The sequence below is a fragment of the Salvelinus alpinus genome, chromosome 17 (genome assembly GCF_045679555.1).
Source record: "Salvelinus alpinus chromosome 17, SLU_Salpinus.1, whole genome shotgun sequence".
Classification (NCBI taxonomy): Eukaryota; Metazoa; Chordata; class Actinopteri; order Salmoniformes; family Salmonidae; genus Salvelinus; species Salvelinus alpinus.
The window spans coordinates 10,805,932-10,829,132 of NC_092102.1; the positions used below are offsets into that span (position 1 = coordinate 10,805,932).

The 23,201-nt window shown below is 41.9% G+C and overlaps 1 protein-coding gene across 2 annotated transcripts in view; it reads right to left on the reverse strand.

Annotated features, from left to right (window-relative positions):
• The window catches only part of LOC139542106 (phosphatase and actin regulator 3-like), a 55,298-nt gene extending 35,744 nt beyond the window's left edge, over positions 1 to 19,554 (reverse strand). The window contains exon 1 of one of the 2 annotated variants that reach the window (XM_071347144.1): positions 19,207 to 19,554. In XM_071347144.1, coding sequence (XP_071203245.1) covers positions 19,207 to 19,318 — 112 coding nt within the window. In that variant the 5' untranslated portion in view covers positions 19,319 to 19,554. The remainder of the gene's footprint in view (positions 1 to 19,206) is intronic. The other variant, XM_071347143.1, reaches the window with a different exon arrangement.
• Positions 19,555 to 23,201: the final 3,647 nt, after the last annotated feature.

Consider the following 23,201-nt stretch of genomic DNA (forward strand, 5'->3'; position numbering starts at 1 on the left):
TGTTTGGATCCCAGGAAGAGTAGCTGCTGCCTTGGCAGCTGTTAATGGGTATCCATAATAAATACAAATACAAAGTACATTTACTCTGAGAAACCAGTCTATGTGTGGTATTCTCAAATGTGTGGGCTACTGGCTTTAAAGGAGAGACTGCATGCAGCCTCACTACAAAACACTTAGGATCAAGTCTTGTTTAACATCTTTTCAATGAGGCCTATTTTGTCCCTTTGGTTAGTATCTTGGTTTGTATGCTGCTTAGGTTAAGAGCTAAGTTGGTTTTGATTTTGACACACACAAGTACACTACACACAAACGTATACACAAACACGGCGCATGCGCGTACACAAACACGTATACACACACACCATTGTCACATAGCCTGAACCTGGCATACTGCTTTGCGGGTAAAACCTGTAACATACCGTGGTGTACCCACTGACCACTGACCAGGACAGTGTATGTTCCATTCACACACAGTGACCACAGAGCCAGACAGTCATAAAACAGGCCCATACTCATATTTGTAATGTGTGTTGTATACAATCTTTCCCACACACACACACACACTACCACCCTAGGGATCCAGCATCTCCCTGAAAGCCAGGGCCAACAGATCCACCCAGTGGGAGCCAGTGTAGCCAGTCCTGCTAAAAGTGTCTCTCTTGCCCAACTCCTGTCACCCACATAATAGGCTCAGGCACTAAGAATAGACATGTGTCATTTTAGCCAGAAAAAGAGAGAGCACCCACAGGTCTTTGGTTTCCAACAGTTATCAGAGTAGACAGAGGCGGCCTCCCGAGTGGTGCAGTGCTTGAGGCACTACAGATCCAGGTTCGATCCAGGGCTGTGTCGCAGCCGGCCGAGACCGGGAGACCCATGAGGCGACAAACAATTGGCCCAGCGTCGTCCGAGTTAGGGGAGGGTTTGGCTGGCCGGGATGTCCTTGTCCCATCACGCTCTAGCGACTCCTGTGGCGGACAGGGTGCATGCACACTGACACATCGACATGCGTACTGTGTTTCCTCCGACACATTGGTGCGGCTGGCTTCCGTGAGCAGTGTGTCAAGAAGCAGTGCGGCTTGGCAGAGTCGTGTTTCGGGAGGACGCGTGGCTCTCGACCTTCGCTACGGGAATTGCAGCGATGGGACAAGACTGTAACTACCAATTGGATATCACGAAATTGGGGAGAAAAAAACTAGACAGGCATCATGCCCATAGGTGGCACAAGGGCATCTTCTCCCTCAGATGTGTACTGTTTTTTAATTTGTCAGATATTAAATGAATTACTAAACATTTTAAGGGTTTTTAGCCCATGTTTTTCCAGCGGTACTTTGCAGGGGGGGCACACTAACTGGGCCCGGCAAAGAGTACCACCATCTCTTATTCTTCCTAGTAAGTGTTTCCTTCCAAGGTGCACCAAGGAGCAAAGATATGCGAGACAGGATGTTAGCTACTCTAGTGAGCGCAAACAGTATTGTCAGTGGAGGGGAGAGAGAGTGTAGAGTGACACACACGCACAGTTTTTTTTATTTTATTTTAGCTGCCGGTGATGGGCATGATTCGCAGGAGGTACGTTTGTAAATGAATTTGATCAATCTATGTAGCCTATCGATTCCAACTTTATGAATAAATTATAATATAATGATAAATGTAATACTAGCCAACCTAGCATTTTTATGAAGTTGGCTTTATCCAGCTAGATAGGTTCCAAATCTACCAATCTCATAACTAGCTACCAAGCCATTTCAGGCTATGAATCAAGTTAAAGTAGCTTGTCTGACTATCTTAGCTGGCATGCCTGCTGGAAAGGTTGCTAAACTTTAGAGAATACTAAACTTGCTTTCATTCTTGGGTTATGAAACTATATACCAGTGCGGCAGTTGTACCAAACTCCTAAGGCATAAAAGTTCAAAAGAATAAATGTGCATCATTATTGGTTAAAATTACAATTGAACAGGTGAAGAGGTATGCTTAGATGACTATGCAGAAAAATATACATATCTTTGGCTCTAGATTGCAGGAAAAAGTAGTTTCAGGTGTTTTGGGCCCCCTTTCTCTTGTGAATGGTGGTGGTTTCTGTCTACTTGATAGTTGTAGAGACTAGCAGGATCAGGTAGGTGTGTGCTTGTTTATTGCAGTTAATGCCTGACAGATTTATATAAAACATGAGTGTTTGTGTGTGTGCGTGCATACGTGTGTGCATAAGTGTGAGAATGTATGTGCATGCGTTAGGAGTTTGCACATTTCTCCGTGTAGACCCTTGAAACCTATTTGTCTGTGTGCATGTGTGCGCAGTGCATGTGCATGAGTGTAGGTGTGTGTGGTGTGCACATACCAGTGAGTGTGTATGAGTGTGAATGGCTCTCTTCCATTGGGCCCCCTGCAGGCAACACACTACTGGAAGTCTACACTACAGCCTCATTGTGGCGAGGCAGGAAAGACAAAGAGAGGCGCACAGAACACGGAAAATCACTACCATTTACATTTTATGATACCTACGTGGAATGGTTTGACTCTGATTCATACTGGTTTTACAGTCATGTATATCCACGAATAAGGAATAGATTCAGAAATAGGTTGAGCATTATATTGATAAACTAAGTCAGTATACTATTGCAAGTACAATAACCTTGTTATGGGCTACAGTATGTCTGGGAATGATGTATCCTGAATAATAACGTGTAAAAAGATATTCTGATGCTGGATCCCAATGCTCTGACTCAACAAATACACAAACACATGGCATATTCAGTTGGACACTGAATACAGCAGACAGTACTAAAGCGTTAGCTTTCACAGACAGCAAGTGTACATTACTGTGTCAACGGCAGCTGTGTGTGTGTGTGGTTTGGTTTTACTATCCTTGTGGGGACCAGAAGTCCTCACAAGGATAGTAAAACAAGGACAATTCTGACAAGTGGGGACATTTTGCCGGTCCCCATAAGGAGAAGGGCTATTTTAGGCTTAGGGGTTAGGTTTATGGTCACAATTAGGGTTAGGGTGTGTGTGTGCGTGCGTGCGTGCGTGCGTGCGTGCGTGCGTGCGTGCGTGCGTGCGTGCGAGAGAGAGAGAGAGAGAGAGAGAGAGAGAGAGATGTGTCATATCTGCCATAAGAAGACAGAGACATGAACTGGGTGTGTTGGGAAAATAAACCATGAGTAAGAATAAGTAGCTATGATCCATTGTGTGTGTGCATATAGAGAGGTGACCCAGGTAACATTGTAATTGATACCTCTCTCTCTCATAAGGTTTGTGAATACAGGCCTAGGAGTTCCACTGCAATGCGAGTGTTTTGCTCTCCATGGTGCTGAAATCCCCAATGCTGCCATGTAAACATACAGAATGCCCACCATCCATACAATAGTGTTATACATCTCTCTCTCTTCTCTCTCTCCCTCTCTCTCACACACATACACAAATGCCCTGCATCCTACCACACACTCACAACAGTCCGGCGAGACAATGAATAGATCAATTAATTTCCCTTACAACCAAATTCCTTCTATCACTGTCATCTAATACAGCTATGTATTTAATTTACCATCTCTAGAGAGGGCCTGTGAGGATTGTTGTGTTCAATACTGCTCTACTGTAAGTGCTTATCAAGCTAACAGTTACTCTGAAAGGGCTTCCTCTACTCTCACTCGGTAATGATTCGATGATGGCACCCATTGAGTGGCTGGGAAGACTAACTCTTCTACCTCGTCCGCCTTGGGCTCATTGTTCTTTTTCAGTCCACCCCTCCCCCCTCCTTCTCTCCTTCTTTCTATTCCCTTGTGTTCCCAGCCCAGACAGTGTTTATTTGAGTAAGGAACTGGGAATTCCCTCTCCCTTGATCATCTATCTCTGACAGAATCGGCCACATCGTCAGAGTGGGAAACCCAGACTATAGATTGTGGGGAGAATCCTAACTTCCACTTAAGTCGAATTTTCACTAAGTAATGCATCGATTTCAATGGGATACTATAAGTGAACGATTGGCTGTAATACCAGCCAAAGCAAAGGGTGAGTGAGGCCCCTTAGTCTACAATGATTCTGTTCCCTGCTCCCCTTGATTAGAAAGGACTGGATAGTTGAAAGCAACCTCCTACCCAGCTGGATAGTGGGCTTTAATTGTACCATATGGCTTTCACCAAACCAAGGTTTTTGTTTCTGATTGGAAAATTACTAAGGAAAGGATACAAGGGAAAACACAATAGAAGGATACAAGAGCATGGTATTGGTATGTAGCCTCAAAAAAGGTGAGAAGTTGTTGATTGATGTTGATGAATACAGAAACTATCCAATAGAGCTCAGGTAACTTTACAACAAGCGTATTTACAGCAGATTCACACAGTCTATCCCTGTAATGTTGGCCAGATAGCAGGCAGGCCCAGGAGGGCAATAATACAGTATTTCTCTGGCTTTTCACACAGGCAGAGGCTGTCTCGTCCTCTGTTGTACAAGGGCCAAAACTAGAGCTTTCCTCTTATAGCTCTACTCTAGTGTAGCTTGGCCTCCTAAATTCCTGTCTTTAGCTCCATTATTTTCTCCCTTAACACTGAGGCCTATGCTTTGCTTGGGTCCTAGTTCCACCACGGTCTCAAAGGGCTGTCTGCTGACTGCTTTCCCACTCAGTCTGATTCCATCTGTGATTTTTCGGTGTTGCACAAGCTCAGGCAGGCGTGCCCGTTCTCCAACACATCAACACACACACATGCTCGTAAGTCGATGTATGCGTATAGACACATGCACGCACGCACATACACACCACACACACACCGTTCACACATTGTAAAATGCCTAATTTGCTTCGACTACCTCAGGGAATAAGCATAACCATGAGGCTTGTTGCTGCTGTGTTCCATTTTCATTAGTGGGGAAATACAGCGATCCCACAGTGAGCAGTGCTCGACAAGGCATACACTAACAGTTTGTCCCATTCACTTCACTTGCAGTTCTTGTATTTACAATATTGCAGTACCACATGCAGTGATGTTACAGTACAGGTTGAATGGTAAGAACATAGCGAGTTGGTGTCAGTGGGGACAGTATAACAGTACTGTAGTGGCAATACTTGTGTGACTGATGCTGGGCGGTACAGATGCTCCCGTGCACTCACTCTCATTTACCAAGTGTAGAGCTGAAGAGACACAGTCACTCACTTTGAAAGTAGCAGCTCCATTTACAACCAACTGATGAAATACATTTTCATGGATCAAGTGTACAAGTCGTGGCCCACATCTCTCAATAACAGTCTTTTAACCTGCATGGGATTACTTGGATAAATAAACAATATATAAACTAATATTTGTATGCATTTTTTTTTTGTATTTCTTAGTAGTTCCTCTGTGATATTTCTCAAGCTAAAAGTGCTTCTGTTGTCCTCTATGGAGAACATGAGTGGCTCAAGAGGAAAATGAGCAGAGCTCTTGTCGCAACAAACAGGTGGCCTTAACTGGCATCCCAATCTTGGCAGGCTGAGATGAATGAGTCGTGAGCTGACAGCATTGTGAATTACAGCTCTAGTTCCATAATAGAAATGGGTTTAAAGGGCTAGTTCACCCAAAGTCCATTATTGATAACCCAACAATTGTTATACAGTATCTAAATGAGGTGGGAAGAGAAGCTCGGAGAAGGGCCTCCCTCCCACCCTGTAGTGGCCGTGCTCTTTTTAGCAGCCAGTTAGCAACAAAAGTGATGACTCATATCCTGCCCGCTTGGTCTCATGATATAACATAGTAAACGTAAATCCGGGACACTCAAATTAGTATGATATGTTACATTCGCTATGGTTACATCAGACAGAAGACCACTGTCTAAGGCACTGCATCGCAGTGCTAGCTGTGCCACTAGAGATTCTGGGTTAGAGTCCAGGCTCTGTCGCAGCCGGCCGCGACCGGGAGACCCATGGGGCGGCGCACAATTGGACCAGCGTCGTCCGGGTTAGGGGAGGGTTTGGCCGGCAGGGATGTCCTTGTCCCATTGCGCACTAGCCACTCCTGCGCAGTGCACACTGACACGGTCGCCAGGTGCACGGTGTTTCCTCTATCACATTGGTGCGGCTGGCTTCCAAGTTAAGTGGGCACTGTGTCAAGAAGCAGTGCGGTTTGGTTGGGTTGTGTTTCGGAGGACGCACGGCTCTCAACCTTCGCCTCTCCCAACTGTACGGGAGTTGCAGTGATGAGACAAGACTGTAACTACCAATTGGGGAGAAAAAGGGGTAAAATAAAATAATAATACATCTGACAGAAGGTTACTTAAGACAAAAACTAAAGTAGGGTGGTTGGTCGGGTGGATGGGTAGGTGTATAACGTGAATGGCTAGCAACCCAAAGGTTGCGTGTTCAAATGTCATTATGGACAACTTTAGCATTTTAGCTAATTAGCAACTTTCCAACTACTTTTTAGCTATTTGGCAAACACTTAGAATGTTAGCTAACACTTCCCCTAACCTTAACCTTAACTCCAAACCCCTAGCCTAGCTAACATTAGCCACCTAGTTAAGGTTAGCCACAACAAATTGGAATTCGTAACATATCATACGGAATGGATGCTGGACATCCACAAATTAATACATAGTACCATACAAAACGTAGCCTATCATACTAATTGGCGTAACATTTACTATGTTACGTCTACCCGAGTCCAAGTTGATCCTGCTTCTGACTCGTCAATTACCCTGACATTGCATGCAGCGAGAGTGTGGGACACCCAGCAGAGCTAGGTGCAGAGGTAGGCTTCAAGACCAGGGTTACTGTGACACACTGAAGCAGCAGGTGAGATAGACAGCCAGAGGGAGAGAGAGAAGGAATGAGTGAAAAATGTAGATGTGGGGAGGTGGTCAGAGAGAAATTTAAACTGAGGGGCTGGAAACTGAGATGTGAATATCTGTTTAAATGTGGTTTACAGATCAGATATAAATAGTAAAACAGTAAATACAGACTCACAGCTAGAGCAAGAACAAACACAGAAACCCAAGTAGGCCTTCGATCAAGCCTGAAATGAACTAGTTGCATGTGAGGTGAGATGGTATGAATGATACTGACAGAAAACAGTGGTAGGCCTATCACCTCATGAAAATGTAGAATGTCACTAATACTGAGTATTATACAGTGACTTCAGAAAGTATTCATAACCCTTGACTTATTCCACATTTTGTTGTGCTACAGCCTGAATTCAAACTATAATTGTTTACTCACCCATCTACACATAATACCCCATAATGACAAAGTGAAAACATGTTTTTAGAAAATGTTGCACATTTATTGAAAATGAAATACAGAAATATTCAACTTAAGTATTCACAGCCATTTATTATGACACTCCAAATTGAGCTCAGGTGCACCCAATTTCCTTTAGTCATCCTTTCTGATTGGAGTCCACCTGTGGCCAATTCAATTGTTTGGACATGATTTATAAAGAAACACACCGGTCTATATAAGGTCCTACAGTTGATAATGCATGTCAGAGCAGAAACTATACCATGAAGTCCAAGGAACTGTCTGTAGAATTGTAATGAGGCATATATCTGGGGAAGGGTATAAAACAATTTCTACGGTGTTAAAATTTCGAAGAGCAGTGGTCTCCATCATTGGGAAACGGTAAAAATATAGAACTACACAGACTCTGCCTAGAGCTGGCCGTCCGACCAAACTGAGCAACTGCACAAGAAGGACCTTGGTCAGGGAGGTGACCAAGAACCCAATGACCACTCAGAACCACAGCGTTCCTTGACTGAGATGGAAGAACCTGCCAGAAGTACAACAGTCTCTACAGCACTTCACCAATCTCTGCTTTTTGGGAGAGCGGCCAGACGGAAGCCACTCCTGAAAAAAAAGCACATGACAGCACAGCTGAACTTTGCAAAAAGGCACGTGAAAGACTTTGATCATAAGGCAAAAGATTACGTTGTCTAATGATGCAAGAAATTTAACTATTTGTTTTGAATGCAAAGTATATATCTGGAGAAAACCAGGCAGGAACTGGGAGACTGGTAAGGATAGAGGGAACAATGAATGGAGCCAAATACAGGGAAATCCTTGATGATAACCTGCTTCAGAGTGCAAACAACCTTAGCCTGGGGGGAAGATTTACGTTCCAACAGGACAATGACCCCAAGCATATAGCCAAAGCAATGCTGGAATGGCTTCAGAACAAGAATGTGAAAGTCCTTGAGGCTGCTGATTATCCCGCACACCTGTCACCATTGTCTCGCGCACCTGCGCCTGATGACACTCACCTGGACTCCATCACCTCCTTGATTATCTTCCCTGTATCTGTCACTCCCCTAGGTTCTTTCCTCAGGTGTTATTGACTCTGTTTTCATGTCGGTGCCTTGTTTGTGTTTTGTGTTTCATGTTTATTTTATTTATTAAAACACTCACTCCCTGAACTTGCTTCCTGACTCTCAGCGCACACGTTACACCCAGCCAAAGCCCAGACTTGAATCCCAATGAAAATCTGTGGAATGACTTGAAGATTGCTGTTCCCCATATAACTTATTAAAGAGCTTGAGAAAATCTACAAAGAATAATGGGAGAAAATCCCCATAAATCCAGATGTGCAAAGCTAATACAGACATACCCATGATGACTCAAAGCTGTAATCGCCACCAAAAGTGCTTCTACAAAGTATTGCCTCAGGGGTGTGAATACTTAGGATAAATGAGATAGTTCTGTATTTCATTTGGAAAATTGTCTAAACATGTTTTCACTTTGTCATTTTGGGGTATTGTGTGTAGATGGTTGAGAAAGAAAATCTTTTAGGCAAAAAAAAATTTTTTTGGGGGGGGAATAAGTCAAGGGGTATGAATACTTTCTGAAGGCACTGTGTATGTATAAATACACTAAACACAAATATAAAAGCAACATGTAAAGTTTTGGTCGACATGTTTCATGAGCTGAAATAAAAGATCCCAGACATTTTCCAAACGCACAAGAAGCTTATTTCTCTCACATTTTGTGCACAAATTTGTTTACATCCCTGTTAGTGACCATTTCTCCTTTGCCAAGATAATCCATCCACCTGACAGGTGTGGCATGTCAAGAAGCTGATCATTACACATGTGCACCTTGTGCTGGGGACAATAAAAGGCCACTCTAAAATGTGCAGTTTTGTCACACAACCCAATGCCAAAGATGTCAAAAATGTTGAGGGAGTGTGCAATTAGCATGCTGAAATATCCACCAGATATGTTGCCAGAGAATTGAATTGAAGCTGCCCCCAACGCCATTTTAGAGAATTTGGCAGTACGTCCAACCGGCCTCACAACCGTGTGTGGGTGAGCGGTTTGCTGATGTCAATATTGTAAACAGAGTGCCCCATGGTGGCGGTAGGGTTATAGTACAGGCAGGCATAAGCTACGGACAATGAACACAATTGCATTTTATCGATGGCAATTTGAATGCACAGAGATACCATGACGAGATCCTGAGGCCCATTGTCATGCCATTCATCCGCTGCCATCACCTAATGTTTCAGCATGATAATGCACAGCCCCATTTTGCAAGGATCTATACACAATTCCTGGAAGCTGAAAATGTCCCACTTCTTCCATGGCCTGCATACTCACTGGACACGTCACCCATTGAACATGTGGATGCTCTGGATCGACGTGCATGACAGTATGTTCCAGTTCCCACCAATATCCAGCAACTTTGCACAGTCATTGAAGAGGAATGAGACAACATTCCACAGGCCCCAATTAACTCTATGCGAAGAAGATGTGTCGTACTGCACGAGGCAAATGGTGGTCACACCAGATACTGACTGGTTCTCTGATCCAAGCCACTACCTTTTTTTTAAGGTATCTGTACTGTAACCAACATATGCTTATCTGTATTCCCAGTCACGTGAAATCTATAGAGTAGGGCCTAATGAATCTATTTAAATTGACTGATTTCCTTACAAGACCTGAAATCTTTGAAATTGTTGCGTTTATATTTTTGTTCAGTGTTTCATCAAGCAGGTGTCCACATACTTTCGGTCTTGTAGTATACAGTGCATTCAGGAAAGAATTCAGAACCCTTGACTTTTTCCAAATTTTGTTACTTTACAGCCTTATTCCAAAATGGATTAAATTGTTTTCCCCCCCTCAGCAATCTACAGACAATACCCTATAATGACAAAGCAAAAAAAGGTTTTTAGAGATGTTATTAATGTAATAATGAAAATGTATTAAATATATTTAACAACCTCTCTTTTGTATTGTCTGAGATCCCCAAAGATTGGAAAGCTGCCGCGGTCATCCTCCTCTTCAAAGGGGGAGACACTCTAGACCCAAACTGCTACAGACCTATATCTATTCTACCCTGCCTTTCTAAGGTCTTCGAAACCCAAGTTATCAAACAGGACCATTTCGAATCCCACTGTACCTTCTCCGCTATGCAATCTGGTTTCAGAGCTGGTCATGGGTTCGCCTCAGCCACGCTCAAGGTCCTAAAAGACAAAACCGATCCTAAATCAGCACTCCTACTTTGAGATGCTTGATACGGCCCTAGCTCTTTTAGCAGAAAAGCTGGTATCAATAGGAAGTGGCATTAGGAAAATGCCTCAGATCCGAGGCCCATGGTGAAGACCTCACTGGACAAGATGGGACAGCAGCAGTGAGAAAATGTCTTACAGTTGGAAAGGAATCCTGCCACCAGCCTGGACCTGTAGTCAGGAGCACTGAACTAGAAGTAGTCATGATGTGCTCAGTGCTGTCAGTCAAGTCATGCAGACAATGGACTGGAAGTTGTAGAAGCCTAGCATGTCTGTCTTTTCAACTGCGCTTGAAGGTGCTTTCAATTACTATCGTTCTGAGTAACCGGCTTGAGACTTCTAGGCATGTTTATCAATAACCCCAGGCATCTGTGGCACTTGAAATACTGTCATATATTAGCTTCATTCAGGTCATTTCCATGTTTCCACCACATGCTGAGCATATTTTTTGTTAAAAATATGGTTGGAATGTGGTAGGCCTATTATGAACACGAGTTGAATGAACCAATCATTTGACTTAGCTACCCTCTCATTTGACATGTCTGTGAAAGAGACTTCGTACAACTTAATAATGATATGAATTAAAGTTACTTTAAAACGTGCATTGCGGTCAAAGTTCGATCAGATTGAAGCCTGACTTATATTATAAAGTCTCACGTTTGAGCTTTGTGCTCATTCTTGTCATATACAGTGCATTCGGAAAGTATTCAGACCCGTTTGACTTTTTCCATATTTTGTTTATGTAACAGCCTTATTTTAAAGTTGATTAAATACAATTTTTCCTCATCAATCTACACACAATACCCTATAATGACAAAGCAAAAACAGGTTTTTAGAAATGTTTGCAAATGTATTAAAAATAAAAAACAGAAATACCTTATTTACATAAGCATCCTGTTACCATTGATCATCCTTGGAATGTTTCTACAACTTGATTGGAGTCCACTTGTGGTAAATTCAATTGATTGGACATGATTTGGAAAGGCACACACCTGTCTATATAAGGTCCCACAGTTGACAGTTAGGGCTGTTGCGGTGACCATATTACCACCACACCGGCGGTCACGAGTCATGAAGGCAGTCAAATTCCACATGACTGTTTAGTCATGGTAATTAGACTTCTCCAAGCTCTGATGCTGCTGATGGGCATTAGTAGCCTACCAAACGTGCTGACTGCCTGCCTGGTACTCAGCACTCCATTGTCCCTCTAATCACTCTGACATCAATGCAAATGTTTTTGAGAAACTAAAACACTTAATGAGAGCCCAGAAAACCTCTACGAAAAAGAGATGGATCCCATCACTTGTGAATTAAATATTATCACTTGTGAATGATGCCCAGCATACAAAACTGCCCTCAGGGAGAAAGGCACAACGCAGCCACTGGCCGCAAAAGGCATGGATTTTTTTAGGGTGCAATGCAGCCACAAAGGGGATGCCGCTGTGAAATTTTTGTCATTATCAAGTGATTGTCAAATTGTGAATGAGAGACTAATGAAGTGTGTACAGCCTGCGCAAAAAAACAAAGCAGGGCTCAGGCCTTTCAAGCAACTTTTTTCAAATCATCTTACAGCCTTACAATATATTAAGTCAAAACATATATCCCAACGTTTTGTAGAAAACCTAAAGTTACAATAATAACTCTAAATTAAGCATATAGGAGAACCTATTTCTTTTTTAATCCCTCAACACAGAATAGCTGCCCGCATGTGCTCTCAAATTAAAATAATGCCACGGAATTCTAAGAAAATCTTGTCTGCTAAATTAACTAGTATAGCCCACAGCCATTTGGCATAGCCAGATCAGGACCTGACATAAGGACAACTCAGAGTGTGCTATTCTGCTATAGACTACATTTTCTTCATATCATGCTTCTTTAGACCTGTCTAAAATAAATAATGTATTTATTGTGATGGTGTAGGCTGTATTACATGGATTTATTAGACTTTTAAAATGTAGATGTTCCAAAGGTCAGCGTCAGTGGCTTGTAGGCTGGAAGCCAGGAGATGCTAAATGTTTATGTTAATTAACGGTCAATTACTGTGAGACCGACAGTTATTTGCTTGACAATTACCGTCTCACAAAATTTCTTGACCTCCACTGCCCTATTGACAGTGCATGTCAGAGCAAAAACCAAGCCATGAGGTCGAAGGAATTGTCCATAGAGCTCCGAGACAGGACTGTGTTGAGGCACAGATCTGGGAAAGGGAGGTGACCAAGAGCCCGATGGTCATTCTGACAGAGCTCCAGAATTCCTATGTGGAGATGGGAGAACCTTCCAGAAGGACAACCATCTTTGCAGCACTCCACCAATCAGGCCTTTATGGTAGAGTGGCCAGACGGAAGCCACTCCTCAGTAAAAGGCACATGACAGCCCGCTTGAAGTTTGCCAAAAGGCCCCCAAAGGACTCTCAAACGATGAGAAACAAGATTCTCTGGTCTGGAGGAAACCTGGCACTGTCCCTACGGTGAAGCATGGTGGTGGCAGCATCATGCTGTGGGGATGTTTTTCAGTGGCAGGGACTGGGAGACTAGTCAGCATCGAGGGAAAATGAACAGAGCAAAGTACAGAGAGATCGTTGATGAAAACCTGCTCCAGAGCGCTCAGGACCTCAGACTGGGGTGAAGGTTAACCTTCCAACGGACAACAACCCTAAGCACATAGACAAGACAACGCAGGAGTGGCTTCGGAACAAGTCTCTGAATGTCTTTGAGTGGCCCAGCCAGAGCCCAGTCTTGAACCCGATCAAAAATCTCTGGAGAGACCTGAAAATTGCTGTTCACTGACACTTCCCATACAACCCGACAGAGCTTGAGAGGATATACAGAAAACAATGGGAGAAACTCCCCAAATACAGGTGTGCCAAGCTTGTAGCGTCATACCGAAGAAAACATGAGGCTGTAATCGCTGCCAAAGGTACTTCAGTAAAGTATTGAGTAAAGGGTCTGAATACTTATGTAAATGTGATATTTCAGTTGTTTAGCAAAAAAAAAAATGTTTTACTTTATTTTTATAGTATTTTTTTTTAATTAATTTTATTTCACCTTTATTTAACCAGATATGCTAGTTGAGAACAAGTTCTCATTTGCAACTGCGACCTGGCCAAGATAAAGCATAGCAATTCGACACATACAACAACACAGAGTTGCACATGAAATAAACAAAACATACAGTCAATAATACAGTAGAAAAATAAGTCTATATAAAATGTGAGCAAATGAGGTGAGATAAGGCAGGTGAAGGCAAAAAAAGGCCATGGTGGCGAGGTAAATACAATATAGCAAGTAAAACACTGGAATGGTAGATCTGCAGTGGAAGAATGTGCAAAGTAGAAATAGAAATAATGGGGTGCAAAGGGGCTAAATAAATAAATACAGTAGGGGAAGAGGTAGTTGTTTGGGCTAAATTATAGATAGGCTATGTACAGGTGCAGTAATCTGTGAGCTGCTCTGACAGCTGGTGCTTAAAGCTAGTGAGGGAGATAAGTGTTTCCAGCTTCAGTGATTTTTGCAGTTCTTTCCAGTCATTGGCAGCAGAGAACTGGAAGGAAAGATGACCAAAGTAGGAATTGGCTTTGGGGGTGACCAGTGAGATATACCTGCTGGAGCGCGTGCTACGAGTGGGTGCTGCTATGGTGACCAGTGAGCTGAGATAAGGCGGGGCTTTACCTAGCAGAGACTTGTAGATAACCTGTAGCCAGTGGGTTGGCGACGAGATTGAAGCGAGGGCCAACCATCGAGTGCGTACAGGTCGCATTGGTGGGTAGTGTATGGGGCTTTGGTGACAAAACGGATGGCACTGTGATAGACAGCATCCAGTTTGTTGAGTAGAGTGTTGGAGGCTATTTTATAGATGACATCACCGAAGTCGAGGATCGGTAGGATGGTCAGTTTAACGAGGGTATGTTTGGCAGCATGAGTGAAGGATGCTTTGTTGCAATATAGGAAGCCGATTCTAGATTTAATTTTGGATTGGAGATGCTTAATGTGAGTCTGGAAGGAGAGTTTACAGTCTAACCAGACACCTAGGTATTTGTAGTTGTCCACGTATTCTAAGTCAGAGCCGTCCAGAGTAGTGATGCTGGACGGGCGAGCAGGTGCGGGCAGTGATCGATTGAATAGCATGCATTTAGTTTTACTTGCGTTTAAGAGCAGTTGGGGGCCACGGAAGGAGAGTTGTATGGCATTGAAGCTTGTCTGGAGGTTAGTTAACACAGTGTCCAAAGAGGGGCCAGAAGTATACAGAATGGTGTCGTCTGCGTAGAGGTGTATCAGAAAATCACCAGCACCAAGAGCAACATCACTGATGTATACAGAGAAGAGAGTCGGCCCGAGGATTGAACCCTGTGGCACCCCCATAGAGACTGCCAGAGGTCCGGACAACAGGCTCTCCGATTTGACACACTGAACTCTATCAGAGAAGTAGTTGGTGAACCAGGCGAGGCAATCATTTGAGAAACCAAGGCTGTCGAGTCTGCCAATAAGAATGTGGTGATTGACATAGTCGAAAGCCTTGGCCAGATCGATGAATACGGCTGCGCAGTAATGTCTCTTATCGATGGCGGTTATGATGTCTTTTAGATCACAAAGAATAGGATCACATGGACAGGGGGGACCTGATCCTAGATCAGCACTCTTACTCTGAGACTCTTGATACATACGGCCCCGTGTCTTCCTTTATTTGGTGCCCTGGTGCTCAGGAGCAGGAGGCAGAGAAGAACTCAGTCAGGTCGGGGAAGAGGAGGCACATAGGCACACATTTGCTCAGCCCACAAATGAAAGATAAAATCATCTGCTATTGTCAGTATTTTTTAAACTCGTGCCAATAGCTTTCAGTTGACACTGGCCCGGACTGCTGGCAAATTTACCTGAATGTCGAAACCCTGTGTGTGCAGTGTGTGTAGCCATTAGCAATGTTAATGATAGCCTAAACATCTGCGGGTAGATGGAAAGGCAAATAAAAGGTAACTACAAAGTAGCCTATGCCTACCTGGCAGAATCATGATTATTCGCATCAATCCAGTGGTCATTTGTTTTGAAAACTCCCATCACAACTGCGCAACACTGCTAGACAAACACAACTTATGCTGGTGCTTACCTGACTTAAAGGCCAACTACAGAAAGAAATCTAAATTTCTCAGATTTTTCCCAGACCCCAAAAATTGTCCCCAGATGTGGTTTAAGCATTGTTGTGGACTTAGAACATCCAATGTTGCTTATTTAAAATACGGCTAGTCATTATTAGCCTTGTTCTGTATGGAATGCGGTTATATTATGGGACACAGGCCAGGTCATTATAAATTATTTAAAATATTGGTGTGACCAAATCATGTGCTGGTGCCACTAACTGAAAAAGTTAGTGTAGAGCCCTGCATTACTGTGTCAAACATAGGTTTGTTCACAACAATGGCTAGTATTACATATACATTCCAATTGGAATATAAGACCCTGCAGTGTTTTCCCTAAAGGTCTTTAAGCGGGGTGCAAACCCCCCCAAAGTAACATCCTGTCCTGGCAACAACACCTCAGACTAATATTTGTTTTTTAAACCTTTCATACAAGCCATAGTACTTTAAATACAAATCAGTCCTTGAAATAATACAAACTTAGTGATACAGTGCATTGCCCCAACAAGGATGGAGGGTAAAATTGCCTTGAACGTTCTACAACTAATATTCTCTCTCTCTCTCATTCTCTCTCTCTCTCTCCAGTGTCAGTCTCTGCAGCTGCAAAGGCCACTGTGTAAAAGTCTTAGTAATCCTTTGGCAAAGACTGTGAGCCGCGACACTCACACAGTGATGATACACTGAGGATGGACAATGTGTACTTTGGGTCACCAGACACTGCTATTGCTCTCTTGAATGACACAGAACTGTATTTACGGGATAGTCCATTAGCAGTGCCCTGTGAATGGGTGCAGGCTACATGTGTAGGCACATTCAAGTATAAGACACGGTTATCATAGCCACTGCTTCAATCATTATTGTACAGTGCCTTCAGAAGGTATTCAAACCCCTTGACTTTTTACACATTTTGTTGAGTTACAACCTGAATTTAAAATTGATAAAATTGAGATGTTTTGTCACTGGCCTACTACACACAATACCCCATAATGTCAAAGTGGAATTATATATTTTGAAAATGTTTACAAATTATATAAAAAGAAGTTGGGACGGTTTCCAATGCCTCGCAAAGAAGGGCACGTATTGGTAAATGAGTTTTTTTTAACAGACATTGAATATCCCTTTGAGCATGGTGAAGTTATTAATTACACTTTGGATGGTGTATCAATACACCCAGTCACTACAAAGATACAGGCGTCTTTCCTAACTCAGTTGCCGGAAAGAAAGGAAACCGCTCAGGGATTTCACCATGAGGGCAATGGTGAGTTTAAAACAGGTACAGAGTTTAATGGCTGTGATAGTAGAAAACTGAGAATGGATCAACAACATTGTAGTTACTCCACAATAATAACCTAATTGACAGAGTGAAAATAAGGAAACCTGAACAGAATTAAAATATTCCATCCTGTTGCAACAAGGCACTAAAGTAATAGGCAAAAAATGTGCCAAATTTTTTTATTTTTGTCCTGAATACCAAGTGTTATGTTTGGGGCAAATCCAATATAACATATTTCTGAGCACCACTCTCCATATTTTCAAGCATAATGGTGGCTGAATCATGTTATGGGTATGCTTGTAATCGTTAAGGCCTGGGGAGTTTTCAGGATAAAAAAGAAATGGAATGGAGCTAAGCACAGGCAAAATCCTAGAGAAAAACCTGGTTCAGTCTGCTTTCCACCAGACACTGGGAGATGAATTCACCTTTCAGCAGGACAATAACCTAAAACACAAGGGCCAAATCTATACTGGAGTTGCTTACCAATGTTCCTGAGTGGCCGAGTTACAGTTTTTGACTTAAATCTACTTAAAAATATATGGCAAGACCTGAAAATAGTTATCTAGCAATGATCAACAACCAATTTGACAGAGCTTGAAGAATTGTGAAAGAATTGGGGCAAATGTTGCATAATCTAGGTGTGAAAAGCTCTTCGAGACTTACCCAGAAAGACTCACAACTGTACTCACTGCCAAAGGCGCTTCTACAAAGTATTGACTCAGGGGTGTGAATACTTATGTAAATGAGATATTTCTGTAATTTATTTTTAATACATTTGCAAAAATTTCAAATAACATGTTTTCACTTTGTCATTATGGGGTATTGTGTGTAGATGGATGGGAAAAATAATCACTTTAACCCATTTTGAATTCAGGCTGTAACACAACTAAATGTGGAATAAGTCAAGGAGTATGAATACTTTCTGAAGGCACTGTAGCGGTCTTTTTTTAACCTTTATTTAACTCGGAAAGTCAGTTAAGAACAAATTCTTATTTACAATGACGGCCTAGGAACAGTGGGTTAACTGCCTTGTTCAGGGGCAGAACGACAAATGTATACCTTGTCAGCGCGGGGATTTGATCTAGCAACCTTTCAGTTACTGGCCCAAGGCTCTAACCACTAGGCTACCTGTTAACTTGTACTTGTGTGCGCATGCGTGGGTTCGTGCGTGTGTTAGAAAAGGAGAGGGAACAGTAAAAGGAAGAACCCACTCAATTTAGCCATAAATATGCCATAAACATACTGTCTTCTTAAACAGATACAGCCTGGCACCAATACTTAATAGCTGTCCAATAAAATACTTTATTAAACTGTTTAAAAAATATATTATAACAAAAATGCCATTAAGCTTGCAGACTATGCCTAAAAGCACTTGAGAATAAAAATGCTTGGTTGGTAAATAACATGCTTCTAGGCAGGGAGGGCCTGTTTATTTATCTTAAAGGGGAATAGCCTATGATTGCTCTAGGTGCTCTGTGCACACCTGCATGGTCCACACCATAGGGAATTGATGTTCTTCTATATGTAGGGCAGCACTGACGTCGAAGTCTTTGATCCTATACATCACGTGGAACGCTGGGCCATTGATCATAGGACTGTTTGATCAGCTCAACCTCAACATGGGATCCAATTGATGCTGCCAAGCGCAGTGGCCGAGTCGGGATAGGCAAGGGTCCATTGAATGAAGGTCCAATATAAGCTACCACCGAAACCGAGGCTTATGCAGAACGAAATTGCTCAAATAATCATTATAAATGTGTCTGCTCAATGTCAGTGTCTGTGCGCTCAATGTAACATTGAATCCTAATATAACCTAGCGACGCAAAAATGTGTCTAGACATTTCGCCTAAAATGATGGACCACACAATGAGCTTCCTTCACTGTAGCCTGTCATCTTTGCGTCCAATCTTATTGGGCCTATATATAAATATATTCAAATTGATGCAATGATGTCTGAAATATTATGGGTTTGTGTACAATAGGCTTTGCATTATAGGCTCAAGTTAATTTATAATCTTCACATTTACTGCAAAACTACATAGCATTTCACGAACAAACAGGTTATTTTGGGAGAGCATCCATTAATTTAAATAGAACTGGAGGAAAATGGCAAACGCGTCATGATATTTTCCTACCAATTGTCGGCGAATCTCTGTTTTTATTGTATTTTCTGTCAAATGGAAGCATGGAGTGCTTATTATTATGATATGGTCCTCAAATCCCATTTAGCAATTGGGGATGGCTTTAGGAGACTACTGTAGCCTATCGCCAAAACGATGATAATAAAACGCCAATACCATAGCCTATAACGTTTGAATATCCAGACAACAAAAAAACATGTCTCTTACCTGTGCTGTGCACTAGATCGATGCCGGACTCTGTGAGTAGGTTTGGGTCACTTTGAGATCTGCCTCTATGCAGAAGACAGACATCTATTCCATTTCCATCGGATGTAGCCATTGGGGATAGAGCACATGAATAAAATAAAATATTCAAAACCCTACCAGAGGCAGGCAAGGTCAGAAGTAAGCAGCAGTAGTGCAGATATAATTCGTTCTGACAACAGCCGCTTTGAGCATCTAATGGGGAGCCATGGGTGCTGAGCAGAAATTCCTAGTATGTTGGAGCCACTGACGTATAATAAGAACGGTTGAAGCGCGCGTGTGTGTCTGTGCGCGCTCGTGTGGACGTGGGAGGGGTGATACGGATGTGCCGGTTTATATGTCACTACTGCCTGATTTTTCCTCGCAACATTGTAGCCGGCGACCCAAATTTAGGCCAGGCTGCCTACTTACACAATCTGAATTTATTAATGTAGCCTACTGATTTATGATGCTGGTTTGGTCTATATGAATGGTGATGAGGTTGTATAGAGCAGAACATCAACACGTGGTGAAATTGGTTCATTGAATAAATCTCAGGTATTCAGAGACAACAGCTGCATAGGCCTAGTGGTATTGGCTGAAGGGAGATCAGTAGGCCTATTGATATAGTAGAGAGCGTAATAGACAGAAATGAACAGAAATGTCAAACATTGGCTTTAATACCATGAGAAACGACAATGTAGCCTAAGCCTCCTGCTCAACGACTGTACCTGTACATGAAAAACACATACATTACTATATTATATTCCAAATGTAAATATGTTAGGTTCAATTGACCAAACAATTAATAATACTTGAAAATGTATGTATGGTAGACCTTATGCGCATATTTTGCGCCTTGATGATTGTCCATTGGAAGTCCTTTCATCCTATTGGTCAACCCTGCTATGACGCGCCGATGAGGAAGTAGTTGCCGTTGCAGAGATTTTGGATATACTGACAAGATACAAGTGTCTCCGCCCTAACAAATTGGTGTCGTTGTTCACAAAGTGGAACGGTGGACTGTCTAGCTCCCGCCTATCCTTTCTTTGGATTGGTGGATACATCTCATTGTTGTAAACATTTTTGAATAGTCGAAGTTTGTTGACGTCAACCGCCTGTATTCAATGAATGGCGAGAGAGAGACACTACGTCGCTAGCCTCATGCATTAATATGCATAGCCATCTCGAGACAACTCCTATATAGAGTATTTTTTTCTTGACGGGATGTCACGTGTCCTACTTATATCAGTACACTCTTAACAGCTTAAGCATTACGAAACTTCTATTCAGTCAAATAAACCTCACGCAGCAAATAAGTCATTCGTTTTTTGTTGTTGACCAAATTCGAAACTCTTAACCTCCATATCAAATCACTGTGATTGGTGTACGAAAATACACAGATTTTCCGCCTAGTTGGGCCACTCTCTCTCTCTCTGTCTGGTATTAGAATTTACTGTACCGTCTTCCGTATTAGCGTTACTGCAGCAACATTCGCGTTCCGGCAGCTACATTGAGACTTCTGGTTATCTGATTTTGCTTCAAAATAAAAGACTGCGGTAAAACGCTATGCGTATGATACGAAATCAATAATAGTGCATAATGTTAAAATAATGATACAAAATTAAAACTACATATGGGGAAAATCTAAATGTACATATTGTCTTACTGAGAAAAAACTATTCTATGGGCCGATGTAAAAGTGGGGTTGGGAATACTCCGTAGAGTAGGGTCTGGAGAATGTATGTATGGTGTCATTTCATGGAGCACGGAATAATACAGAGTGTTGCTGGTCTTTTACTCCGCCCATTACATTGGCCACAATTCAAATCACTGTATTACATATTGGTTTATAGAGAGACAGCTATGTATAGGATTACTCACTAGGGTCTGTAGAACCTATATACAGTGAGCTCCAAAAGTATTGGGGCAGTGGCACATTTTGTGTTGTTTTGGCTCAGTATTCCAGCACGTTGGATTTGAAATGATACAATCATTATGAGGTTAATATGCAGACTGTCAGCCTTAATTTGAGGGTATTTTCATCCATATTGGGTGAACCATTTAGAAATTACAGCACTTTTTGTACATAGTCCCACCATTTTAGGGGACCAAAAGGATTGGGACAAATTCAATTATATGTGTATTACAGTAGTCAAAAGTTTAGTATTTGGTCCCATATTGGTCCCATATTCCTAGCACGCAATGATTACATCAAGCTTGACTCTACACATTTGTTGGATGCATTTGCAGTTTGTTTTGATTGTGTTTCAGATTATTTGTGCCCAATATAAATAAATGGTAAATAATATATTGTGTCATTTTGAAGTTACTTTAATTGTAAATAAGAATATAATATGTTTCTAAACACCTCTACATTCATGTGGATGCTACCATGATGACGGATTGTCCTGAATGAATCGTTAATAATGATGAGTGAGAAAGTTACAGACGCACAAATATCATACCCAGACAAAAAACTCAATACGGTCTATAGAAACCACCTCCAAATTACCCGGTGCTATCCACGTAGTAGTTAATGCTTATATACACACTAAACTATCAACACTCAAAATCAAACACATAAGGCAAACTTTTTAGTCTAAACGAAAATCGTATTTATTTAAAATGTAAATGTAATGAATATCAACCAGGCTATGGGTACAGTCACTACAGTCAACAATTTTCTTAAATGTGTCAGTTTAAATTTATGGTCTAACACACTTTATGATACATTCATTCGTTTCAAATCAAATTTTATTTGTCACATACACATGGTTAGCAGATGTTAATGCGAGTGTAGCGAAATGCTTGTGCTTCTAGTTCCGACAATGCAGTAATAACCAACAAGTAATCTAACCTAACAATTCCACAACTACTACCTTATACACACAAGTGTAAAGGGATAAAGAATATGTACATAAAGATATATGAATGAGTGATGGTACAGAACGGCATAGGCAAGATGCAGTAGATGGTATAGAGTACAGTATATACATATGAGATGAGTAATGTAGGGTATGTAAACATAAAGTGGCATAGTTTAAAGTGGCTAGTGATACATGTATTACATAAAGATGGCAAGATGCAGTAGATGATATAGAGTACAGTATATACATATACATATGAGATGAGTAATGTAGGGTATGTAAACATTATATTAAGTGGCATTGTTTAAAGTGGCTAGTGGTACATTTTTACATAATTTCCATCAATTCCCATTATTAAAGTGGCTGGAGTTGAGTCAGTATGTTGGCAGCGGCCACTAAATGTTAGTGGTGGCTGTTTGACAGTCTGATGGCCTTGAGATAGAAGCTGTTTTTCAGTCTCTCGGTCCCTGCTTTGATGCACCTGTACTGACCTCGCCTTCTGGATGATAGCGGGGTGAACAGGCAGTGGCTTGGGTGGTTGTTTTCCTTGATGATCTTTATGGCCTTCCTGTGACATCGGGTGGTGTAGGTGTCCTGGAGGACAGGTAGTTTCAACCCCTCATCCATTAAATTAGTGATGTACCATTTTGTTTCATATGGAAAATCTATGTCAATATCAGTTGCATTTTTAAATTAGATTTTGATATATCAGTTCGGAGAAAATACATTGCAACTGTGTGAATGTTCACTTTTCTGTGAAGTCCAGACACCTGGGCCAGGTGTGTTCTGGTGGTATAAACCTATCCAACTAGTGTTAAGACAATGGAAAGCCCATCCACAATTGATGGCCCATCATCAGGCAATGATGGGTACGCTAAACAGCCTGTTTTTCGTTTTAGCACTTTTAAGTATGCTAAGCAGCCTGTGAGAAGGTCTGTGAGAGGATTTTGTGCATACAGGAATAGTCATGTATGCTTTTTTTACAGAATAGTGTAGGTTAACAGTAAGAATAAACCAATATCACGATATGCCTTGCTCATAACAATATAAAACGATACCAATATCACATCAAATTATCGATTTTGGTGCTCACCACTACATGAAATAAAT